The sequence below is a fragment of the Anolis sagrei genome, chromosome 2 (genome assembly GCF_037176765.1).
Source record: "Anolis sagrei isolate rAnoSag1 chromosome 2, rAnoSag1.mat, whole genome shotgun sequence".
Lineage (NCBI taxonomy): Eukaryota > Metazoa > Chordata > Lepidosauria > Squamata > Dactyloidae > Anolis > Anolis sagrei.
In genome coordinates this window covers 118,095,688-118,120,926 of record NC_090022.1, presented here as the reverse complement: position 1 = coordinate 118,120,926, position 25,239 = coordinate 118,095,688, and the positions used below count along the sequence as shown (strand labels likewise).

The window sequence follows — 25,239 nt, the reverse complement described above, 5'->3', positions numbered from 1 at the left end:
ATTCAATACAAGCTACTGCACAGATTTTTCAAAGAAAAAAATACCAATATTTAAAGTATTTGTAAACACTGTTTAACACCTAAGGATTCTACAGGTTGAATATTCCTTATCCAAAAAGCTTGGGGTCAGAACTGTTTGGGATTTTGGAATGGACCATATTTCCATATATGTACATAATAAACTATCTTGCAGATGGGATCCAAGTGTAAAGAAAAAAAATCATTTATACATCATATATCCCTAATATACAAAGCATAAAGGTAATCTTATACACAGTATTTTACATTTATAATTTTGTGCATGATATAAAGTTTACGCACACGGAACCATCAGAAAGCAAAGGTAAAAGATTTTGGAGTATTTAAGAATTCTAAATCAGAAATGCTCAAATTGTGTTACCTAACCTAAAATCATCCATATCCACAGATCTTGTATTCATATATTGAGCAATTCACAGCTTCAAAATACAACCCCCTCCCCCAAAACCAAACAGCAAATCTTGATTTTTGCCATTTTGTATCTAATGGGACCAGAGCATCTACAGATTTTGGTAACCACAGAGGGCCCTGGAATGAAATCCCAGTGGATACCAAGCCCACTGTATATGCAAATTGCAAGTGCAAGCAGACAAAGACAGAAGGAATACAGACAAGAAACCACATGCTGCAGTAGTATTTTACTTGTTGCAAATTAGTAAATATGCAATTTAAGTAACAAAATCACAATTGGAAATGTTCCAAAAGAAGTTATGGATGCATTATAATACATAAGGAAAGGAATTAAAAATATCTTTGCCACCACAAACTGTAACAAGTTGCAATTTTACAATACAATTTAAGGATTAACTCTGTAATATTATCCTCTAAATACAAAAAGGAATTATTTCAAAGCACATGCAGCAAATCCAATCCCATTCCTGATTAATTACTGCATATATTTATCATGATTAGAACCAGTTACACATACTATGATAGCTGGGACCCACTGCTGGTAGTGCTACACTGGTTGCATAACGCGGCTCTGAATTAGAGAAGGGAATACTGTGTGCCAGACAGCGCACCGAATGAGAAACGCAGCTGCAGCAAGATACCAGTGAAGTAATGTAACACAGGTGGGACAGGATAACAGTGAAGTAATGCAAGAATGACTGGATTTGATTCATTTTCACCACTACTCATATTTCTCCCCTTCCTTCCAATGCAACAATTTTTTTGAACGTGTTTGCATACAATCTCTGGATAGCCTACATCAGTATGCTTGGCTGTTTCCCCTCCCCCTTTCTACCGAAATTCCTTGCATAGGATCTCCAGATAGCCTACATCAGTATGCTCTGCTGTCCCCCCCCCCCCCCCCACTTTCTACTGAACTACCTTATCAACTTTGTCGTAGCTGCGTCTTTCACTGTGTGCGGTCTCTCGCACATGTGGTGCTGTGTCTGGTGCACGTGTTCCCTTCTCTAATTCAGAACCACGTGACGCAACCAGCATAGCGCTACCAGCACTGGGTCCCAACTATCATACTTAGTTAACACTATTATTATTCATATAATATTTTGTAAGATAGTTGTAGTAGTTGTAGTAGACAAAAATTCAGCTGGGCAAGAGAAAATGTCTGTAAATTACCTCTGCTCTATTTATGTAGTTAATCCTATATTTTTATGGAAAGTTTCAAGGACTCAGACAGAAGAGGAAAGTGGAAAAGTCAGAGTTAATACTGTAACTTAAACCACACATTTAGGAAGCACCAAATAGTAACATGCTTCATGAAGGACAAAGGTAACATATTAGACAATTGATGGAACACATGATGTAAAATAATATCCCCTCTAGTATATTAATCTGGACCTTTTCCTCCTTGACATCTTCCTCTGCCATATAATATCAATTTGTTATATGGGGGGGGGGGGGTTTCCACAGCTGAATTAGAGCATGTGCCACTTATATGACCAACCTTGTCATGCTCTCATGAAAGTAATTGTTGTAAAGAATAACCATAGACATTACTAATTAGAACAAATTATGCCAAAGTCTCAGAGATAAACTGCAACATATCCTGATCTCTCTCACTTTCTTTTTGGATGAGGGCAGGTATTTTACTCTAGTAACCCATAAATAGATACTATTCATCACATTCAAAATAACTTCCAGGAAAAAGAAACACAAAGAAACAAGGAATTAGCATGCCTATTTTTCATGCTACGCTAGAAAATGCAATAACAAGATATACTGAGTATCAAAATGGGCAAAAATAAGTACATACCGACTGCCTGCTGTTTTCATCATCATCTTCATCTTCATCGTAACCATCCTCCTCGCCTTCCATTTTGCTGAAGTCATCTTCACCATAGCCTTCTGAAACAAGTCCTCCTTTTTCTTCTGGTACAACCAAATTGAGGAAGAAAAATAATGAAGAGTGTCAGGTAAGTTTTGATCTGTTGATTATGTTTATTTTTAGGAATGGTATGTTTTGTTGACATGTTTTTTGCTGCTTTGAGACCCGATTGGGGAGAAAAGTGGGATAGAAATAAATAAATACTGGTAAATAATCTTACATAATCATAGTAATTTGGCATCCCAATGGGAATACACACAACATACGGATATGCAATGAACTAAAGATACTACTGGCTGTATTCACACTACAGAATTATAACTGTCTGCCACCATGTTAAGTACCATGGCTTCATATGCTAGAATTGGGGAACCTGTGGTTTTGGGAGATATTTAGCCTACTCAACCAGAAAGCTCTGGTGTCACAACAAATTAGAACTCCAAAGAACCTATAGCATTCAGCCATGGAAGTTAAAGGGGTGACAGATCGGTATAATTTGGCACTGTCAATGGTTCCTCTCTGTCTTACATGCCACAGAATTGTGGCCATTGTGCAAGGAAAGACCACAAATGTGTAGCATCTCTTATCATTACAGATCTAGATATATAGTCATGGCTTCAAAAAAGACAAAAAAATGTACATATGAAAGTACCAAAAGTTTTTCTTAAAATTTAGATAGCATCAATTACACATACAAATTTCTGTGTCAGTCCTTGTTAAGAAATAAATTTAAAACTGTAGGTGCAGTCGGCCTGCCACATCTATGGATTCAACCACTCATGTCCTGAAAATATTCTTTAAAACCTCAAAAGTAAGGCATGATTTTGCCATTTAAAATAAGAAACACCATTTTAGTATGACACTGTATATAACACTATGTAACAAAATTTGGGAAAAAAAATCTGTTCCTGACTTGAAAGTGTTATTTCCTGTTTAATTGTGCAGTACTTGCTTTGAAATTAGTTGTTATACTCCAGAAACTTCATTTTTGGAGTTGCCACAAACTATTTCGAAGAGGTTGCAACTCAAATATTTATTGAAAAACTAGAGCAAAATGTACTGCAGGATATTCCGCAAAAACAAAGTTCTTGCAGTTTAATAAACCTTTTCCATGTTTTTATGATAGAGCCAATTAGGAAATGACATTTATAACCGAGGAACAAAAACCATGTTACACAGTGTAATAAAGTCTTCAGCATCCATGGATTTTGGTAGATAATGGTGCATGTGTGTCACGGAACCAAACCCCATTGGATCCCTAGGGCCTACTGTATTTAAATTATGGCACTAATAAAGAAAACAGCCTGGAAAAGAAAGGTTGTGAACCCTTAAAAAATCTGTGGTTTTGGGAGATATTTAGCCTACTCAACCAGAAAACTCTGGTGTCACAAGAAATTATATAACAAGGGATCCCAAGATTGAAATTGAAATTATGGCACTAATAAAGAAGACAGCCTGGAAGAGAAAGGTTATGAACCCTTAAAAAAAACCTGGAAGCCAACAGAGAACCCTATGAATGGGATGCTATGAGTATTCTGGGCTGAAGTTCCAGAAAAATTATCTCCTGGTGTTTCGCCCACATCTATGGTAGGCATCCTCAGAGGTTGAGGGGTCTGTTGGAAACTAGGCAAGTGGGATTTATGTATCTGTGGAATGTCCAGGGTGGGAGAAAGAACTCCTGTCTGCTTGAGGCAAGTGTGAATGTTGCAGTTGGGTTCCTTGACTAGCATTGAATAACCTTGCAGCTTCAAAGCCTGGCTGATTCGCACTGAATGGCCTTGTTGCTTCAAAGCCTGGCTGATTGCTGTCTGGGGGGATCCTTTGTTGGGAGGTGTTAGCTATGAATTCCTGGAGGTGAGAAGACAGGAGTTCAATAGCTGAGGCCTGGAAGTCTGATGAGGGCCACAGGATCAGGCGAAGCATATTTTTATATAGTCATAATGATACCTTTTGCCCACTCAAGCAATAAATGGCGCACTTAGTTCGACCGTTAGGAGCTTGAGGGGCAAGGTTCTGGGGGCCTGGGTGTCGTATTGCTTCATTCTGACCTCTTTCAGGAAGTCTTTATAAAGAGAAACAGACCACAATGCCGCTGCGAGTATAAACAGGATACAGTTAGGTGGGGAAAGTCTAGTAATGGCGCAGGATACCACCTTCTGTTCCTTCACGGCAAGGAGAAAGGCGCTCCTCCCCTGGCCTTTCCATCTAAACAGCCTTGGAGCAAAGGGGGGCTCGGGCAAAGAAAGCTCCGTGAAGCTAGGCCAAGGGAGTTTCCCCGCTCGCCCGCCCGCCCGCTCGCCTGCCTTCCTCGGGGCCTCACCCGTCCCCGCTCCCCGCTCGCTGGCCGCCCCGCCGGCCTCGCTGTCGGATTCGGCTTCGGAATCTTCCGCGTAAACCGCCAACGAAGACAGAACACTCTTTTTCGCCGCCGCCATTTTCCCCTCAATGGAATCCTTGTCCGGCGCGCGGGAACGACGTAGCACGCCGAGGGGCGGGGCGTGCGTGTGTGCGAAAACATAGGTCTCCAAGGCAACCAGTTCTTCCTTCCAAATGGCAGCCCGATTTCCCAGCTATCTCACCTCGCGGGAGCAAGGAGGGGAGTCCAATGGGAGAAGAGAGTATGACGAACGGGGCTGGGCCACCTCGTAGGCCTCGAGCCCGACGCCTCTTCTGGGGAGGCCCGTCTCTTTAACGCCTCACACGTCATCACCCCGCGGCCAGGCGGCGCCTGAGCTTCCTCTGTTGCCGCAAAGCGAGCCTGCGCGCGAGTTAGTTTCACGGCGGGCCGCAACGACGATGGCGGAAGGATGTGGAGGTCTGAGGAGGAGGCGGAGGCGGAGGAACATGAACTTGTAGCCGTAGTTTCTCCAGTTTCCCAAGAAGTTGTCATGTTAGTTAGTCTCTTTCAACATCAAATGGAGGAAGGGGTGGGTGGGAAAGTAAGACTGAGCGGGGTTTATTTCAACCTGGGCTTTCGTCGGGATTATAAACCTTGTCCTTCAGGAGCAGGACGGAGTGATGTCCAGGCCTCAGGATGCTCTTGACACGGGATGTCGTAGGATCCATAGCCATGGCCCTTGCCCTACATTTCCAGATTGCTGTGTGAAGCCATACAGGCCTTTCAGATATTGACAGTTGGGCACTCAGGATGTGTGAACACCAATTTTTACTTATTATATTTATACCTTGCCCTTCTCACCCCGAAGGGGACTCAGAGCGGCTTACAAATTCAATGCCGAATCGTGCACATAACATTAGCGTTATCTAAAAAGTACGTTATATGTTATATTCAAAGTTCTGTTTTCAAATCTGGGAACTGTTTGCAAACAAAACATATTGTAACACAGCGGATCAATGCCTTTTCAGTTCTGTAGCACTAGTAAGTAACTGGATTGGGCATCATGCTTATGTTCTCAATTTATAATGAATTCTGTATGGTCCCTCGGGTTGTTGTGTGCCCACCAAGTGGAGAGGACTCTCTTTCAGTAGTGAATCCAAAAGACTACATTCATATTTGCAAAGGAACAAAACAACTAGAATATGAATTTTCATGATAGCAAACCACTTCCCAGGACACTGGTGTGTTCCTCTTCCAAATGCTACAAAGCCTTCCAAGAATTGATTTTTCTCTAAATTTGCTTCCTTCCAACAGTCTGGCTTAAAAGTGTTGGGTTCAGGAAAATATTTTGGGTTTCTATGAAACCAATATACAGACATCACCAGCAGGTTGCCAGAAGGCATAGCAAAATTCTGGACATTTATTGGATTTGTTACTTTCTTGACAATGGCACCTGGTGCTCTTAACCGTATTTTCTCCAAAATACACCACTTGATAAATGGGAGGTTCTTAAGATCATCTTCAGATATGCTGACAACTTCTTTTGCTGCACTGCCATAAATAGATTCTAGCTCCTTCTTGACACATAAGTCTTATTTACCAGAAATGTGCATTTCCTTACGTTCAAAACTCTGGGAAGATTTCTTTCACTACATGTGCAGTCATGAATCTCTTGTGTAGTGTGCCTCAGTGCAGTAAAAGGGAAACAGCAACTCCCCTTCAGGGCTCTTGGCCAGAGTGGTCTGGCTTCTGAAAGCTGAAGGGTACCAGGAGTCTGCAGGAAAAGAGTTTCCATTTAGGCTGGTTTTAGTCCTTAGTGTATGGAATCCTTATGGAATAATTCGAGAAGCGGGCTCCTTATTTCCTGAAAGCAGAGCTTTCCAAACATTTGATGTTAATTGCCCCCAGTGGCACATTGGGTTAAACCCTTGTGCCGGCAAGACTGCTGACTGACAGGCTGGCGGTTTGAATCCAGGGAGCGGGATGAACTCCCATCTCAGCTCTAACTTCCCATATGGGGACATGAGAGAAGCCTGCCACAGGATGGTAAAACATCCGGGCATCCTCTGGGCAATGTCCTTGCAGATGGCCAATTCTCTCACACCAGAATTGACTTGCAGTTTCTTAAGTCACTCCTGACATGAAAAAAAAAAGTTTATGGTACATCATTTCATGATATGGTAATTCAGTTTTACTAGCAAACTTCAAGTTAAACCAATCCCTTATAAGAGAAACGGACACATACATATTTTGTAATAGCAAAATGGATGAGGACACAACATGTCTTCTGAAGACCTTTCATTTCTATTTTTAAAAGATGTGATTTGTAAGATAATAATATACATTTCCAATTTTTTTGTCATTTCTTGTTATAGACACACTGTCATTCCCCCTTCCCCATAGGTTTATAAAGGATTGGGTGAGTTAAAGTGAATATTTTAGTTCACTTTAATTGAAATAATGAAAGCCAAGTGAATTCAAGTATTGCCTTGTATGAGGACAAATTTTAAAAGCAGCAGCATGGGTGAAAGCAGTGGTCACGATGCAGTAAAAATAAACAGGCAGCCAGTTCCCTGTAACTGGTAATGAATGGGAAGGAAAGTATTTTGGTATGAGTAATATTAGTTATACATATTTCTGAAAAAGAGGAAAACATAGTTATTCTTTGTAGATAGTAGTCATTACTGGTCCTAGGCTAAGTTTCACTTCCTTATACATTCCAGCAGCAAACAACCTTTAAAGTGTTAAAGGTTTTCTTTTCTAGATGATAGAGTGTCCCCTACTTACGGATTGTGTGAAAATAAATACAGAGCATAAATAAAATAAGCCATTAATGGTTTGGGTCCTCCCTACTTGAAGAACCGCTTCTCCTCTTATAGACCTACTGGGACATTGCGCTCAACGGAGGAGGCCCTGCTGTCGGTCCCACCCCTATCTCAAGTATGGTTGGTGGGAACAAGAGAGAGAGGGCCTTCTCCGCAACCACCCCCCACCTCTGGAATGCTCTCCCCAAAGAGATAAAAATGGCCCCTTTCCTCCTTCCTTAAAACAATTAAAAACCCACTTGTGCACTTCAGCATATGGAGAGGAGGGGGACTAGGGAATGACAGTCAGTTAATTCATTTTTATCATTATCATTGCTCTCTGGCCTTGGTGGGTCAGCCAGCACTGTTGGATATTATGGCAATTGTAGTTAATTTTGTATTTTATTTTTTTTAATGAACCTCCGGGAGCTCATTAAGCTGAGGCTCATGTTTTTATGGTTAGAAATAATTGGATGTTTTTATGATGAGATACAATTTTATAATGTAACTGTAATTTTGGGTTTATTTTATTTTTATTAATTGATTGTTTGATCTTGGATTACTTCATGATTGGGTGGATCGTGAATGTATTTATGTTTGTACTTATGGTGAGGCATTGAATGTTTGCCTCTATGTTTTTTGTTTGTTGGAACCACCTTAAGTCCCCTTGGGGAGATAGGGCAGAATACAAATAAAGTTTTATTACTATAAGATACATTTCAAATGGTGAAAGTTCAAAGACAATTTCAAAGAGCATTCCACTCTGATGGGAAAATTCCTTAAGACTACATATGAAGTGTAGTGGAGGAAATAACTGCATTAAAACCTCATCTTTACCCCTCTCAATTATTTCCAGTTATCTTCCTATAAGATGAGTAGCTGCTCTTCCTCAAGAGTGGATAGAGTTCAACAAATTCTGAAAAATGTCTTTGGGTTTGACTCTTTCAAGACCCTACTGCAGAAAAGTGCAACCTTAACTGTGGTGAAAGGTAATTTGCAAGTCAATTTCTTTGCAAAATATAGTGAAGCTAAAAAGTTTTCTGTCTTCCTTAAAGGTTTTTTCTCATCCTTGTTATGATTGTTTTTGCTTCAGGTTCTTCTAGATATAGTAACATAATGACTAACAAAATTCCTATACCTTTTATTACTGCCATGGTTTCATTGAGTAAATAACACACTTGAGAAATTTGTACTTTTTAATGTTACATTCCTTATCTGGAATGTCAAAATCTGAAATATTCTAGAATTGTCCATATGGGTGACTGCGACAGTATTGCCCTTACCTTCTGTTCAATGTGCACAAACATTGCTTCAGGCACAAAATGATTAAAATATTTTATGAAATTACCTTCAGGTTATTATTTAGATCAGATTCCATCTCCAAAATATCTCATGTACATAACATGCAAATATAGGTATTCCAGTTCCTTTTAAAAATTCTAAACACTTCTGGTCCCATGCATTTTGGAGAAGGGCTGTTCAGCCTGTATCTGAGTAATACACATTTTTGTTGTTCTATACAAATCCACACTGATGAGAGAACCACCCAACTTGACGTGGTACCTAACAGACCCAAGCTGTCTGGACAGGATTGTGTTTTGGCTGCTGTGCTATACTAGCTATTTTATCTTAGAACACTGAGTCCAAAACAGAATCCCAGGAGTTGTTTAATTTTTAAAAATTCTGAACATAACAAAATTGCCTTTGCAGGAGGGAAGGATGTCTTCATATGCATGCCCACTGGGGCAGGAAAGTCCCTGTGTTACCAGCTTCCTGCAGTTCTGGCATCAGGCATTACCATTGTCGTGTCACCATTAATTGCACTGATTCAGGTAAAATATCATGTTATGTAGGGATCGAAAGGTGACAGCTTCTCTATCCCCTGTTGTCAATGAAAAAAATTGTAAATTTTGTTCACGTTTACTTGATAAAAATGAATTGGGGGGGAAAGCAAAAGAAACGTTGGAACTTTGGATTATTAAAGATACGCCCAATCACACCTGATTGAAATAAAAGTGCCTAAACATGGCAGATCTGATCTGTGCCTGATGGGTTCTTTCTCTCCTTTGGTTGAATGTAGGGCATACCCTGGGTTGAAAACTTTATAGTAAAACTATCAACAAGAGGCTTGTTGTTTGTTAGCAAGCAGGAACACTTAGGTAATAAGCACTAGATGGCTGTTTCTACTAATTAATGTGTGTTTCTGCAGTTCCCTGGCTTATTGTGATGTTGTTTTTCATTGAGAAAAGTAAAAAAAAATCTGAGATGTCTGAAATAGAGCAGATGCCTTGTTATCTGAATCTGCCTTGTCTAAAGTATCTTGTTAGTTAAATTCAGGTCTGTAATTATAGTTTATTATTGTATTTTAATAGGGATGGGCAGATATTTTGTGTTGCAGATATTTTGGTGTGCACCAGTCAGAATCCCTTATTATTGGCAATATTGGCAAGGATGCCTGGGAGTCGTAGGCTGGATGTTTTATCTCAAGGGCTGCAGTGGTTCTCCCTTGCTCTAGACAAGTTAAATTGTCAATTTACCTATAGCTAATATGGCCAGTTACATAGTGGAAGTTGGGCTTAAAATTGGATTTATTCCGTGGTAGTTAATTTAAACTGGATTTCTTTAAAATAATAAATGGTTCAACCATGGTAAAAAGTATGCAGATAAGCTTTGTAAAGTGCAGAAATAATAAAGGTTTATTTTTCTTTGAGATGCTGTCATTTTGATATACATGTTCTTTCTTTAAAATATGTTCGATATTCTTCCACAGGATCAAGTGGATCATTTGCTCTCGCTAAAAGTCAGAGTAAGCTCCCTTAATTCCAAGATTTCTGCCCAGGAGAGAAAGACCATCCTAACAGATTTGATGAGTGAGACACCACAGACAAAGCTCTTGTACATCACACCAGAGATGGCAGCTTCTTCTTCCTTTCAGCCCACATTGGAAGTGTTGGTGTCTCGCAATCTTCTCTCCTATCTGATAGTGGATGAGGCTCACTGTGTTTCCCAATGGGGGCATGACTTCCGACCAGACTACCTGCGGCTTGGCTCCTTGCGTTGTCGCATACCCAACACACCATGCATAGCCCTCACTGCCACAGCTACCAAGCGTGTTCAGGATGATATCATAGCATCACTTAAACTAAAGCTTCCTGTCACTACCTTCAAGACACCATGTTTCAGGCCCAATCTTTTCTATGATGTGCAGTATAAAGAACTCTTAACAGATCCTTATGAAAACCTGAAAGATTTCTGTCTGAAGTCTCTTGGGGAGCAGGATATTTCAGGGGTGAGTTAAATCTCTAAGTAAGATAAATTTGTCTACCTCGCAAAACATTGTAAGACAAAACCTAGGAGTTTCTTAGATGTTACTGTCTTAACAAAGTGTGAAAAAGGGAGTGTTGAAAAAAAAACCCCAGTAAATAGTAGCACATTGTTTATCTATTAAGAGAGCATTAAAAGAGCAGGGGACTAGAACCCTTAAAATAAATCAACAGTAAACAATATAGATGAGTAATGTGAATTCTGACAGGTTGAAAAAAAATTCCCCAGTGATTTTGGTAGAACTTGCATACAAATAAGTGTGCATAAAGTTATGGCTTTTACTGTACAATAATTTTATCTATTTGATTTAAAATGTGTTCCCTATGTTAATATGGCTTATGTGCAGGGCAGTCCACATAGGATTGCCACTGAACACTTTAGCCTTGCAAGCATAATTTTCAAGAAATATTAGTAGTTTGAATATGTAAAATTCAGTAGTTGATATGTCTAAAACAGTGAATTCTGATTCTAGAGAATTGATTCAATAAAGCTAGTTACTTGTGGTCAAGTCTTTTACCTGTGGTGATTCTTTAAATGAGACACTTCAGAATACCCTGTCATGATATAGTCAAAGTATGATGGCCTTAACTATAAAGATAAATTATTGAATACCAATATCAGGATTTTCCATGCATAGTATTTCTGTGTGTAGTTGTGAAAGCTGAACAGTGAGAAAAGCAGATAAGAAAACTTTTGAAATGTGATACAGAATGACACCATATTTTTTCGTATGAATACCATAGACTGCCAAACAGACAAGTAAATGGTTCTTGGAGCAAAACAAGTCTGAGTTCTCCCTAGAAGCCAAAATGAATAAACTGAAGCTATTATACTTTGGGCATATGAGAATACATGGCTCATAAGACACACAAAAAATTATAATGGAGAGCAGTATGAGGATATATCAATTTCAAGTACCATATACTGTATGTGTGCTTTAGGGAGAGAAGAGCATGCAGGCAGTGATCTGAATGCCAAGTCCAGCATCTGATGAAAGATCCTGCCTCCCATTGTGGTTGCTACTGCTGTTGCATCTGATGGATAGTAGAATAGGCAGTATCTGCTTGACATAATGCCTTATCCCCAAATGTTTTCTTTTGTGTATTGTGTCTTGTTCAAAGTGCTAAATTGGTAATCAGTCTGGCTACAATTGTAAACATTATCAAATGCCTGCTGAAAAAAACACGTTTTTAACTCTTTCCAAAAGTGCTGTATTGTGGGGGCTTGCCTAAGTTCCCTGGGGAGGGCATTCCAGAGCTGGGGGGCTACCACCAAAAAGGCCCTCTCCCTCGTCCACACCAACCGCGCTTGAGACAAAGGTAGGACCGAGAGGTGGGCCTCTGTGGTAGATCTTAAAGCCCGTGCCAGTTCATAGAGGGAGATGCAGTCAGAAAGATATTATCTTCTCTTAGTACCTTGCATTCATATTACCATTTAATAATGTCTGGATTTACTTGTGTTATTTTAATAGATATTACTTTCTCCACTTGTGTGCAGGTTTATTCTGGCTGTGGAATTATCTATTGCAGGATGAGAGAAGTTTGCGAACAGGTGGCCATTGAGCTGAGCTATAGAGGGTTGAGAGCCAAAGCATATCATGCAGGTAGCAAAGCTTGTATTGCTATTAGCAGATTTTTATTCACTGGGTAAAAGAGTTGTTTATCTTTCTTCTTGATTTAAAGCATGGTCAGTTAAGTTCCCTGACAAGGACTGGTTCTTACTAGACCTGCTCTATAAATTCTATTAAAATAGAAAACCAGGCGCTTGCTGAACCTGTTAAGTAGGGTCTATCGTGTAACTCTAGTATCCAGGGATAGAGGCTATACATCAGGGTGAATATGCGCAAATCAGTGATGCTGCTTTATACAATACTCCCAGATTACTGGATCATATAGCCCAGACTTGCTTCCTTTGACTGGTACCAGTTTTGCTACGTAGGTGCCTCTTTCAATAAGAGATGCTGACAACTGGAGCATTAAAATTCTGTGATTTTAAAGTTTTATCATAAAAGGCCAATTTGTGGGAAATGTGTGACAATGATGGTGAGACCTCTTATAGTTGATAGGCTAAAAATGTATCAGGTTTTGCACTGATAAGGAAAAAAATGAAGAATGGCCTGTTTTAAAAGGAACATCTTTTCTGTATTTCATCAGGCATGTTTACCAATATCTACTTCTTGGTGGGACTTGTTTTCTCCTAGCTCAAGCACTTTTGTCTTAATTTTACTTGATGCTGAAACCCAGATAGTATGTGGAGGGGAGTAATAAAACAAGATGTGCAGCATATAGCATTAATGTAACATAAATAATTTCTCTAAGATGGTTCTGTGGCTTCAGACATTTTTTTCAGAACCTGACTTGCAATTCTTTGAGGTTAAAATTAATCTAGAAATGGGTTGCTGTGAGTTTTCCTTAATCTAGAAATGACTAAGTAAAACTGACTACTTGAAACTGATCATTAATCAATAAAAATTCTTCACTTTGGAACTTATTAGTTCCTCTTTGTAGGTGCCTAGTGATTTTTATGACACAGTGAGCCCATGAAAAACATTGTGAGAGATTGTTAAAGTATACTTAAACATTGAGTTGGACAGTCAGCACCACTGATGTTGTCGTGGCCAGAATTGAAAATGCAGTAATGGCCAAAGAAGGTGGAGAAAGCTGCCACTTCCTCAGCAAACATGCTCATAATCAACTATATGAGCAGCCAAAGCTGGAATCTTTTATCCAATGTATGCTCTCTGCAATCAAGCAGAAGATCCAATTATATAGGGCTCATTCCCACTGCACAAGTCCACTTTGGTGAGGTAACAGAGCTCTCTGCCTGAGAATTCTGATTACCTTTCCTTGAACTGCAAATCCCATGATTCTATAGGATGCTTTTTTAGAGTGGAATCATAACACCATATGATAGCCGTATAATGTGAATGGGCCCAAAGAAGGAGATTCTGCTCTGTTGATCAATAAATTGGTTTTAGGCCTGTCCTTACCTATCCAGTGCCCTTCTTACCAGTCAGTTACAAAGATAGACATTGCACATTGCTGTTTTTTTATGAATGGGGCATGAAACCTAAGCACATGAAATACTAATGAATTTCTGATTCTCAGTCCATGAGAGAGATGTTAAAGTCTTATATCTTCTATCACTATTGTCGTGTACACTAGCAAAACAGTAGATAAGAGGTAAAGAGAAATTTGAAAACAGACTTGTGAACATTTATGTAGAATAAACTGTAGTGATGAAGGCACTTTCTTCTGATATTGTATGATTGGTCTTTGTTCCTTAGGTCTGAAGGCAGCAGAGAGAACATCAGTTCAGAGTGAATGGATGGAACAGAAAGTTCCAATTATTGTTGCAACTATCAGTTTTGGAATGGGAGTTGACAAAGCTAATGTCAGGTGCGTGCATTGTGCCAAGTAGTCCCAGATGAGTAAGGCTTACTGTTGTTCCCCTATATGTTTTGTTATGAATGGGATGCACTTAATACATTCATAGAAGCTCATCACAGTATGAGTTATGTTTAGGTTGGACTTTGTGTCTATTTCTAATTCTCTGTGCATTTGTGCATAATGGTTTTATTGCTTTATGCTATGTAGATTTGTTGCACATTGGAATATACCAAAGTCTATGGCTGGGTACTACCAAGAGTCTGGAAGAGCTGGGAGAGATGGTAAGCCATCCAGTTGTCGACTCTATTACTCTCGGGCTGACAGAGATCAGGTCAGTTTCCTTATCAAGAAGGAAATTGCTAAGCTCCAGGTAAGAGTCTTATGTATTGTGGTTCATTGCTTCTTTTCTTTACTCAAATGGGTGTGCACAGTCACCTGTAGACAAATTTTGTAGAGGTTTCTTAGACAAGGAATACTCAGAGGTGGTTTTGCCAGTTCCTTCCTCTGAAGTATAGCCTATAGCAAATGGGATTCATTAGCAGTCTCCCATCTAAGTAATAATAACCAGAGCTGATACTGTTTAACTTCCATGATTAAATGGAATCTGGTGCCTTTAGACTTTGAACCTACCATATTTTATCATAAATGGCTGTGCAGAGGCTTTCATAACTGACACAGGCTGAATGTAAAGGTGTCCACTGCAATATTAGTAGACATGCTTTGGTATAAATAGTAAGGTGAAAAAAGACACATTGCTATATTCTTATATGATAGACATGTGAAGGTTATTATTTTCCATACTTGCAATGTTCCTATAGAACTGAAAATAAAATTAAAAATACAGCTTATCTGGCTATTGTGTTGTTATGCTAACATATAAAAGGAGGCATTGTTGTGAATAAACCTTTTCTGAATAAATTACATGTGCATATTGAAGATTTTGCTTATTCAGCTTGTCTCTTTCAGGAAAAACGAGGCACCTTGAAAGAATCTGATAAATCTATGATGACAGACTTTGATGCCGTGGTTGCCTTCTCTGAAGAACTGAGGTATGTATTTTGGTTCTATAAATAAATTCTTTGAATAGATGGATTCTATAAATAGATGAATCTTTATTTCTTTTACAGTTGGTATTGGAGCAGGGAGATTGTCTTCTGTGATGCGTACATGGCAGTGCAAAGGGCTTGTAATTGATTTCTGTTGTTTCTTTTGTGCAAAAGAATTTAATGTGAACTCCATTCTACATATTGCTGTCCGCCTCCCCTCTTTTTTTTTTTTGGAAACTCTCTGCCTTTACCTTTACCTTTGAAAGAAACAAACTAACATGTTGATGTAGAAATGTTTTACATATGTATAATGTTTTGTTAATAATATTTTTGTATTTAAGCTGGAAATATTTAGTGCTTTGAAGAATTAGAGGTACAGGGTGAGGCAGCATAATTTCCTTTTTAAAAATGTGCGCCATTCAGTCGGTTGAAGAAGTAGTGGAGCACTAGTGGTCTCGTTCGAGAGGCGGGAGTATAAAGTTTTGTCCTGACACAGTTCAGTCGCCATCATGTGTTGGAACAGTGAGGAGTGTTCTTTTGCCATTGAGGCCTACTTTTCAAGCGGATTTGGATTGGCCGGCCTGCTCTCCAGATTTGGCCCCTTGTGATTTTTTTCTATGGGATTTTTTGAAATCCTGTGTTTATGTGAACCGTCCAAGGACCCTACAAGATTTGAAGACCAACATCCAGGAAGAAACTGCGAACATTAACACCTGCTATGCTGGCAAGAGTCACGGCAAACACCAGAAATCAGTTTCCTCAGTGTATGGAGAATGGGGGATGTCACCTACCTAATTTGATCTTCAAAACGATGTAAAACAAAACTTTAGGTATGCGCCTACATTATAAAAAAAATTCTGATTCATACAATGGGTTTTATTAAGTTTTGAAAAGAGGAAGTTACCCTGTCTCACCCTGTATAATGTGCTGAAATTTGTCATTGGAGCTATGATTACAGACAAATAACTACTACACAAATATCTTGTCCTAAACTGAGGGTGAAAACAATTTAATATAATATAGTTGCTGCTATAAGTAACTAAAATGTGAAAAATAGGATATATATGCAAGAATATGTATAAAGCGCAAAAGATGGAACCAAAATGCACTTTTTATAAGGAAGATTTATAGGGTTTTAGAAGCTTTAGAATGCAAGAGATGACCACATTTCTTCAGTTCTAAGACGGCATCAACTGTAAAACACACAACAGAAAAAAGTTGTATATGTATGTATGCATAAAAGCACCTATGGTTCTAAGATGCAGACCATTTTTAGAAACATTTATATGGGGAAAAGTGCATCTTAGTACAGAAGGAATACAATAGTTGATAATGTCATATAAATTTGATTTGCTGTTTATTTTTGAATATTTGAAATTCACAATTCTTATAAAAAGTCATTTATTTACAAGTGTCTTGCTAAAAAAGCCCTAGTATTAAGTCAGAGACTTGTCAACACATGGTTTTAAATTCCAGTTCCATTTGGCATCAGTTATATGCATTGTAAATAGTAATGCACACTTAAGTGAAATAGGGGTGACAAGAAACAATCGTATTTTTCACTTCTTGGGCACACTGCAGCACTCTTGAAATTCCACAGAGCAGACAGTTACTGATGTTTATGTGGAACCTTCTTTATTGCTTGAAGCCGAGCAACAGCCAAAGACAATGGCAAATAAGAGGAGGGCGATGATGACAGTGACAAACGAAGCTATCACCACTAGTCCCGCGAGAGCCCAGTCATTTGTCAGAATCTTAGTTTTCAGGTCTTCCAAAAGTTGAGAAGCAGTTATGGTTGCAGCTGACATTGTTTCCAGGCCTTGGAGAGTTAAACATAAATTTCATTAACAAGATTTTTATTTTGCCTTTCATAATAAGCATTTTTATGGTGGCCGATACTAAAACAATAAAAACCTTGAAATCTCAGGAATAAGAATAGCAAAAAACAATTTCAGCATCACTAGAGTAGTTTCAGGTTATGGTGGCGCCAGTGTAAATATATTTCCCTTAGCTTTTGAAGTTGATCTCTTCGCTATTTTTCTTAAAAGGATAAGAATACCATGATTGCTATATTGCATGAGAGTCAGGAGCTGGGGTATGTAGATGTTAGTAAGACTTCAATATGTAATTTGAGAAATGTTGTGAGATTTAAAAGCCCAGAAAAACAAAATAATCTTTGCCTCACATTGAGAGTTGTGTATGTTTCAGCTTTTCCTTATTCTTATTTTTAGCTTTCCAGACTAAAAGATATATGTATATTTCTTTCCTATCACTTTCTAGAAGTACAATTCTCTTTTGAAATGGTTCTCTTCAGTTATGCTATGGTAGCAGTTCTGTAACAGTTATTGATAAAAGGATTCAAACAGCAAGAAAAGAGATTACACCTATTATATTAGGGGAAGTTTCCTGATAGTGGGTGCTGTTCAACACTGGAATTCCTCAGAGTATGATGGAGTCTTCTTCTCTGGATGTTTTTAAGTAGGGGCTGGATGGGTATCTGTTGGAAATACTTGGATTATATATTCCTGCAAGGCAGGAAGGTGTTGGGCTGGATGGCCACTGTAGTCTCTCCTAACTCTATGATTTTATGACTTTACTGAAGAATCCACATTTTGGACATGTGTCCAGAGAAAGGCAACAAAAATATCAAAGGTTTGGGAAACCAATCTTAGAGAGCAGGGTATGCTTAACGTGGATAAGAAAAGACCGAGAGAGGACATGATTGCCATATGTAAATGTCTGAAAGGATATCACATTGAGGAGGCAAGCTTGCTTTCTGCTACTCTAGAGACTAGGATGCAACAGACAAATAGATTCATATTACAGGAAAATAGATTCCACCTAAACATTAGGAAAAACTTCCTGACAGTAAGAACTGTTTGACAGTGGAACATGCTGACTTGAAGGGTGGTGAATTTTTTAAATTAGGTTGGATGGCATTTGTCAGGTGTGCTGTGTTTCTGTGTTTCTGCATGGCAGAATGGGATTGGGCTGCATGGCCTTTGGTGTTTCTTCGAATGCTTTGATTCTATGATTCTATTGAAACAGAAAATGTGCTGCCCTGTGTCAATCTGATTAAGTATGGGATTTGGCTTTAATAAAGGTATGATCTTGGAGAAATCTAGGTATCCTATTTGCTCAAGAAACAGAAACACTAGATATGAGTGTAAATTTCATTCCTTTTAATGATATTTCGGTATACCTGGCTGATCTCTAAAAGTTGCTTCACTATCATATGGCACTGCAGAAATCACTAGAAAAGGTTTTAGTGTGGACTAAGGAAATCAACAGAGGACAGAAATGTCATAGAATCATAGAATCAAAGAGTTGGAAGAGACCTCATGGGCCATCCAGTCCAACGGCGTCTTAGTCTTGAATGGGAAATTAAAAGTCATTAGTTTATACAAAGTGAGTATCCTGATTCAAAATTCCACAATCTAAAATACTCCAATATCTGAAACTGTCCAGAGAAGAGGCTGAAATAGTGACACCTTTGCTTTCTGGTGGTAAAGTCTACAAAATTTTGTTTTATGCACAAAATTATTAAAAATATTGTATAAACTTACCTTCAAGTACAGGCAGTCCCCAAGTTACAAACAAAATAGGTTCAGTAGGTTTGTTCTTAAGTTGAATTTGTTTGTAAGAACTTGCTGACCGAAAAGTTGGCAGTTCAAATCAGGGGAGTGAGGCGAGCTCTCACTTTTAGCCCCAGCTGCTGCTAACCTAGCCGTTCAAAAACATGCAGATGTGAGTAGATCAATAGGTATTGCTTTGACGTGGAAGGAAACGGCGCTCCATGCAATCATGCTGGCCACATAAACTAGGTGGTGTCTATGGACAACGCTGGCTCTTCAGCTTAGAAATGGAATTGTCACCACCCCCCACAGTCGGATACGACTAGACTTCATCAACAGAGCTATTGATGTTTTTTTTTTTACTATTTTTAGAGCTTCTGTTACAGGGACTGTCATGATGAGTGACTCTACTTAGTATATTCATTCAGAAATGAGCATCCAAAAAGGGTTTTAGATAGATTCTTCCTTTTTAATAAGTCATAGATTTCAATACAGGTGTGATTTTTTTTAGAGTTCAGTGAGAAATTTTTCATTTATATTAATTTCCTCTTACTGACACCAGCACTGTCATCACATTAAGCATGTGAATTATGTGCTAAGTTTGCTATAGAGCAGTAGAAATGGAAACCCATTTGAAGATCCAGCAGAAATGGAAACCATAGTTCATCCTGTATTCACATCTGGCAATGGTATAAAGTTGATTCTATCCATCAAGTTGATTCTATCCATCATTTCAGAACAACCCTGAAAGGTGTTGAAGCCTTTATACTTTAAGGCTCTTTTCCATTCTGAAAACCCTAATAGAAATGCCTGAAGCAACTGTGTCTTATATTAAAGGCTTCCTTTCTGAAAGTTACATAGAATCATAGGCAATTTTGCTTTCCAGTCACCTTTCACATTGGATTGCGTACAGGCCTGTTGTTACAGCATTTAAATAAAGCTTGACATCTCTTTGGAAGCTGCTTGTACTTTTAATTCCCCTGTTCAATTCTGTTCTCAGTGAAAGGATGTGGATTATTCTCTCACTTTACATTTGCTGCTGTGCAGAAGCTGACGTAATGTGGTGCAGAGAGAATCAAACATCAGCTAAATTTCACTATATTTGTATCTAGTCTAGCTTTCTGAATTTTGCCCTAAATGTTACACAAAACAGGAATGAATTAGGGAAAATATCCCTCTCAATGCAAGCCATGCTTAATTTGTATCTGAAACATGTTTCCAGCTAGAAAAATATTTAGATGCTTCCTTATTAGAATAAAAACAGTGCTGCTTAGCAATTATGTCTTAGTCTAGTCGCAGAGTATTAAAAAAAGAAGCTGCAGAGGTAAAGTTTATTTATCCTCATCTCTATGTGACCATTATGGTTTGTCTACAAATCAATTCCCATAAAATATCAGTCATGTCACAGAAATAATTGAAATAACAGAAATATTCAAGATGCTTAAGACTAGAAATGTTTTGGATTTTCAGATTTTGAAATACAAACAGGATATCATGGAGAGTCTTAACATGAAATGATTGATGTCTCATACACTCCTAATACACATAGCCTGAGGGTAATTTTGCACAATATTTTAAATAATTTTGTTTATGAAACAAAGTTGCATGAATTGAACCACCAGAAAGAAAAGATGTTACTTCTCAACCACCCCTGTGAGCAGTTTTGAATTTTAGAGTGTTTCAATTTTGGATTTCCAGATAAGGGATGCTTGTTCTGTATTATCGAAGATGTAATCAGTAAGGCAGTTTGTTGCAAAATACCTATTAACAATTCTAACAATTTTTTTTAGAAAGAATGGGAAAAGATTTTGTTCTCACCTGAAGCTTTATGTAGTTTATTTCTCTGAATTCTGCTAAGCACACTTTGCCTTCTCAGAAGACTTTTCTTAGTTGCGGAAATAGAAGAAGCATAATATCTAATATGTTTGTTTGTACTCTAGTAAATGATTAACACAGCCATCAGATATTATTCCCCTTCTCTGCAGAGGCTTCTGAAAGACAATGGTTTAATTGAACACCTAGTTTCATCATGTTTTGACTAAATCTGAGTAATAATTGTGCTACATTGAACGTGCCAGTTAAAACATTAGAAAGGTTTGATAGGGTAAGAATTCAGTTTAAATCTGGATAATTTTGTGGATATGTAAAAAAATTCACTTTGGTTGTTAGTTAGTTGTTTCTTTTTTCTGTTTTTTTTTCTTTTTGCATAAGTTTTTATTAAGCACTAGCCATTCCCTGCCATGCGTTGCTGTGGCCCAGTCTGTGTATATGTGCTTTGCGTGTGTATATATATATGTCATGTCTTCCCATACTGTCCAATGTTCTTCCTATCTTCTCTTCCAGTTCTCTACATGTCTTTTATCTAATTTTAACTATTGCTATATAAACCTAAACATTCAGTTCCATTTCTTAGTAAATTAATATTGTGTAGGTGAGAATTTTCTGTTACATTGTCATCTTTTTCTTCTTTTTTAAAAAAAAATTACACAAACTATGTATTTGTGTCCGCGCGTGCTCGTATGTGTATGTAGTTTTGAAATATCTAAATAACAAAGATTTTAAATACTTAGTTGTTACTTGAATTAAGCATTAATCTTAGAAATATTGTAGTTAGAGTATAATAGAAATGGCCAACCCCCCAACTTCAGTATCTGAATACTGGTTGTTTTTTTCTGTTTCAGTCATATAGGTATATGTTTTTGGATTTTATTTTGACCTCTCTTTTGAAGCTTTCTGAAAAAGTGTGCTTGCCTTGTTCTGCAGCAATGGGTTCCATATACTTTTCATGTTCACTTTTAAGGAATTTTTCCTCCAGATTGACCAGCAGTCACTTTTATTTGATTATCTGTCGTGTAGTGAAAGAAAATCTTCTGCTTGTTCAGTCAACATCATTCTTTGTTGTATCAGGCTTTTTATAAACATGCTATAACATTTGTTTTAGATTTTTCCTTGCAGTACGACCTTATATATAGCTATACCGAAGTCACCTACATTGTGATCTGAGTCTTGCTCTTGCATCCTTAAGACTTTTCCCATCTAAACTGAAGGCCTTATTTGGTTCAGCATTTATTCTTAAAGTGAGACTGAGGAACCTGAGGCCTCACTCCTATCTTTTTTCCAGCCAATGGATACAAGATTTCCTTTGTCTGAAGGGCTGAATTGTTCTAAGCAAGCAGGATGGAAACCAAGCAACAGTTCCTTGCCACCACAGCATGTTTTTTTTTTAAAAAAATGTCCATTAGATCTATTGAAGGCATTCTTAAAACCTCACTGATCATAGAAGGAAAAAAGATGGTTGCCCGCTGTAGGTTCTTTATCCTTATTCCAATTTCCTGATCATTTTTGTCATCCTTGTTCTCCTGCTGTTATCGCTGTTGTGATGGGACAAAACTGTGTATAGTATTTTAAATGTGGCCCAGGCACAGACGTCTGCTATAGCATTACATTGTCCTTTAATTTTTAGTCTTTTTTCTAAGTAATTTTAGGTACTTTGTGTTCTTTTAAACATCCTGATCTGGCATTTTTAGTGAACCTTACTGTAATTTATTTCTAAGTATCCCACAAAAGGTTAAAGCAAGTGTCAGTGTATACATAAAATCAGTATTTCTAAAGTATCTCAAAGGGCATCACTTGCATATAGTTTGAATTGCACTAATGATTCTGTTTCAGAATCCTAAAATCCCTTCATTGTGATGAGATTTCTGTTTGTCCGAATAATCCACTGACTGCCATCTGTAGCCTTGTGTTCATTCAAAACCTCATTGTTTCTTGAAGGGATCCTTCAGAAAACTATCACTGCTTTTGTACCATGACTGCAATGAGTAATTTATCACTCTCTGAGTAATATATTTCAAGCCTGGGCAACAACTAAACATTATATTAAGTGGAAATTCATAGGCAATTAGGTTGTGGTGGCTACTTTAGACTTTATATTGGAGATAATTAACAGGTCCAATAAGCATTAATGATTTCTTTAAAAGAAAATCTGCAATCTACATTTTAGAAATGGCAGTTGAAGATTATGTCACTTTACAGTATATTAAATTGTATGTTTTACTTGTGTTCCTATACTTTGTATTACTTGTCTTTTTTGCTTTTCAAATTTTCTCTTCCTCTTTCGCAGATATTTTGTATTTATATTTGGAAGTTTTGCCTCTTCCAAGGGAGAGCTCTGTACATTCCTTATAACTTTTAAGGAATTGTACATTAGAGTAATTGATTATTGGGCATTTCATTGTATTAGCTTCTTTTTAAAAATGCAGCTGAGTGATTTCATAAGCAGTGGGCTTTCTAGAGCAGGCTTGCACTGCTTGTTGCCCTCCAGGTGTTTTGAACTGTAGTTCCCAGAATTCCTGACCACTGGACAAGCTGGGTATTTGGAGTCCCAAACACCTTGAAAACCACAACTTGTGCACTCTGCGCTAGATTAACAAATGTCCTATAAGAATATTTTAAAGTAAGCAGAGGAAACAATGTATAATAACCAGTGCCAATACTCACATTTCTCTTTCCCTTTAATTTGCAGGCTCAGCTGACTACTTTAAAGATTTTAGGAAATGACACTTTGTTATATCATACCTAATGCTTTATTTAAATAGATTTTACTAAATGTAAATGATACTGCCTCCCCACCATCTCTGCTCATCAGGATTTTGATGGAATATTGCTTACTTGACATGAGAAGGCAGGGTTAAAGAATACCTTCTTTTTCCATTGGTCACCTGAAAATACTGGTTTGCTTGCTATTGCAAATACCATGGATACTTCCAATGACAAGGATTGAATACATGTCTTAAAATTCAGGATACAAAATGTCTCTTTAATGTTCCTTATTGAACAAACAGAAACACACTGTCTGATCCAAAGCTTAGTTTTATCATTGTGCCATGTTGCCCCTTTGCCCTGAGATATGTTCTGGCTGTGCATATTTAAAGAAACAGCTGAGTTTGAAATTAAATTACTATTGGTTGTCGTTGTATAATTGCTGGTTCTCCTTTTCTGTACCAACCCTTCCCCAGAAGGCAGTAACTCTTGAAATAGACACACCCAGAATAAATAAACTGGTATGTCTTAATCAGTCTGCAAAGATTTTTAACTAAACAAACAAACCCATGTATGCATATAGGGCAAACAGTAAGGATCAATGAACAAGTTCATTGTTTGTTTTAGTGTAGGCCTGAGTAAGAAGTGTCCCAGCAAGGGGAACACAGAGAAGCAGTTCATCTAGGCCTTGATCAGTTTGTTTTTCCAGTCTGTCTGGGAGAGCAGAAACTAGAGGAAGCCAAAAGCCAGAGGAAGCCAAACACCCAGAAATATATAGAGCTGTATCAGAAGTCTAGTACTCACATTTCTATAAGTACATTAGTCATGTAGTCTTTTATTGGGGGGCTGCAGTCAGCTTAATGGGTCAAAAAGTTGTGAAGCTCAGACATCAAGTATGTAATAAAAATGGTTTTCTATGTTAAATCATTGTACCAGAATATCTATGATATTTTTCCTCTTGAAAATCCAAAGCTTACCACTAGGCATTTGTGAGATTATGAAAATAACAAGATTTGACATCCAGTCCTTCTGTGTGATAATTTCTTACAAATCTTATCAGAACTTTTGTGAATAAGGCCAAAGTGCTGTTTGTTAAGAACAGTCACACATACAGTAAAGTCTCGCTTATCCAACATAAATGGGCCAGCAGAACGTTGGATAAGCGAAAATGTTGGATAATAAGGAGGGATTAAGGAAAAGCCTATTAAACGTCAAATTACATTATGATATTACAAATTAAGCACTAAAACATCATGTTTTACAACAAATTGACAGAAAAAGCAGTTCAACATGTAGTAATTACCGTATTTACGAATTTAGCACCAAAACATTGCAATGTATTGATACAGCTGTGAATTCAGGCAGGAGGCAGATTGCTTTGGATAATACAGAATGTTGGATGAGCAAAGGTTGGATAAGCGAGACTCTACTGTACTGTGATATTCTATAAATTATTGCTCAATTGTAATGTTCTTTACTGACGTAATATGATTACTTATATAAAAGTCGTCCTAAAACATATCTTTGCAAATATTTGCACAAAGATGATTATAATTAATAATACTACACGTATTATGTCCTCCATTGTTTCAGTTGCTGTTACTCGTTGATGGGGGAAGAGCTTTAATACCTACTGTTCGCAGTATAGCTGACACTAAATTTATACAATACTGCTTGTTGTACCATTTTCTCACTCTCTGATTGTTAGCAGTATCTATGCTTCTTTGAGCCAACTTTCTGTGTTAATGTTGTAGTTGCCAAAATGTTTGTGCAATGATATCTAGACACTTCGGTTTTGCAAAATCTTTCTGGGAAATGGGCAACTTTTGTCAATTACTGCATCTGGCCAGTGTGGTCCCTTGTCATGATGGCAGAAAGAGGAAATAATGA

General features: G+C 37.8%; 2 protein-coding genes, 1 long non-coding RNA gene and 1 pseudogene across 10 annotated transcripts in view; 1 reads left to right on the top strand and 3 right to left on the bottom strand.

Moving 5' to 3' along the window:
- The window catches only part of SAP30BP (SAP30 binding protein), a 36,621-nt gene extending 31,811 nt beyond the window's left edge, over positions 1-4,810 (bottom strand). The window contains exons 1-2 of one of the 2 annotated variants that reach the window (XM_060764681.2): positions 4,652-4,810; positions 2,260-2,375 (exon numbers count right to left, since the gene is read on the bottom strand). In XM_060764681.2, coding sequence (XP_060620664.1) covers positions 2,260-2,375; positions 4,652-4,766 — 231 coding nt within the window. In that variant the 5' untranslated portion in view covers positions 4,767-4,810. The remainder of the gene's footprint in view (positions 1-2,259; positions 2,376-4,651) is intronic. The other variant, XM_060764680.2, reaches the window with a different exon arrangement.
- Positions 4,811-4,871: 61 nt separating this feature from the next.
- Positions 4,872-25,239, top strand: part of RECQL5 (RecQ like helicase 5) — a 70,674-nt gene continuing 50,306 nt past the window's right edge. For 2 of the 7 annotated variants that reach the window (XM_060764678.2, XM_067463790.1), the window contains exons 1-8: positions 4,873-5,258; positions 8,330-8,462; positions 9,184-9,305; positions 10,244-10,762; positions 12,295-12,400; positions 14,084-14,195; positions 14,394-14,556; positions 15,153-15,235. In XM_060764678.2, the coding sequence (XP_060620661.2) occupies positions 5,139-5,258; positions 8,330-8,462; positions 9,184-9,305; positions 10,244-10,762; positions 12,295-12,400; positions 14,084-14,195; positions 14,394-14,556; positions 15,153-15,235 (1,358 nt within the window). In that variant the 5' untranslated portion in view covers positions 4,873-5,138. Of the gene's footprint in view, positions 5,259-8,329; positions 8,463-9,183; positions 9,306-10,243; positions 10,763-12,294; positions 12,401-14,083; positions 14,196-14,393; positions 14,557-15,152; positions 15,236-15,313; positions 16,035-23,332; positions 23,515-25,239 lie in introns of those variants that run through there. The other 5 variants (XM_060764675.2, XM_060764674.2, XM_060764679.2 and 2 more) reach the window with 4 other exon arrangements.
- Positions 5,698-6,464, bottom strand: LOC132767375 (24-hydroxycholesterol 7-alpha-hydroxylase pseudogene; annotated as a pseudogene).
- Positions 16,846-21,017, bottom strand: LOC137096064 (uncharacterized). The gene is made up of 2 exons (XR_010909215.1): positions 20,626-21,017; positions 16,846-17,051 (listed from the first exon to the last, which is right to left on the bottom strand). It is a non-coding gene; the product is annotated as an uncharacterized lncRNA (long non-coding RNA).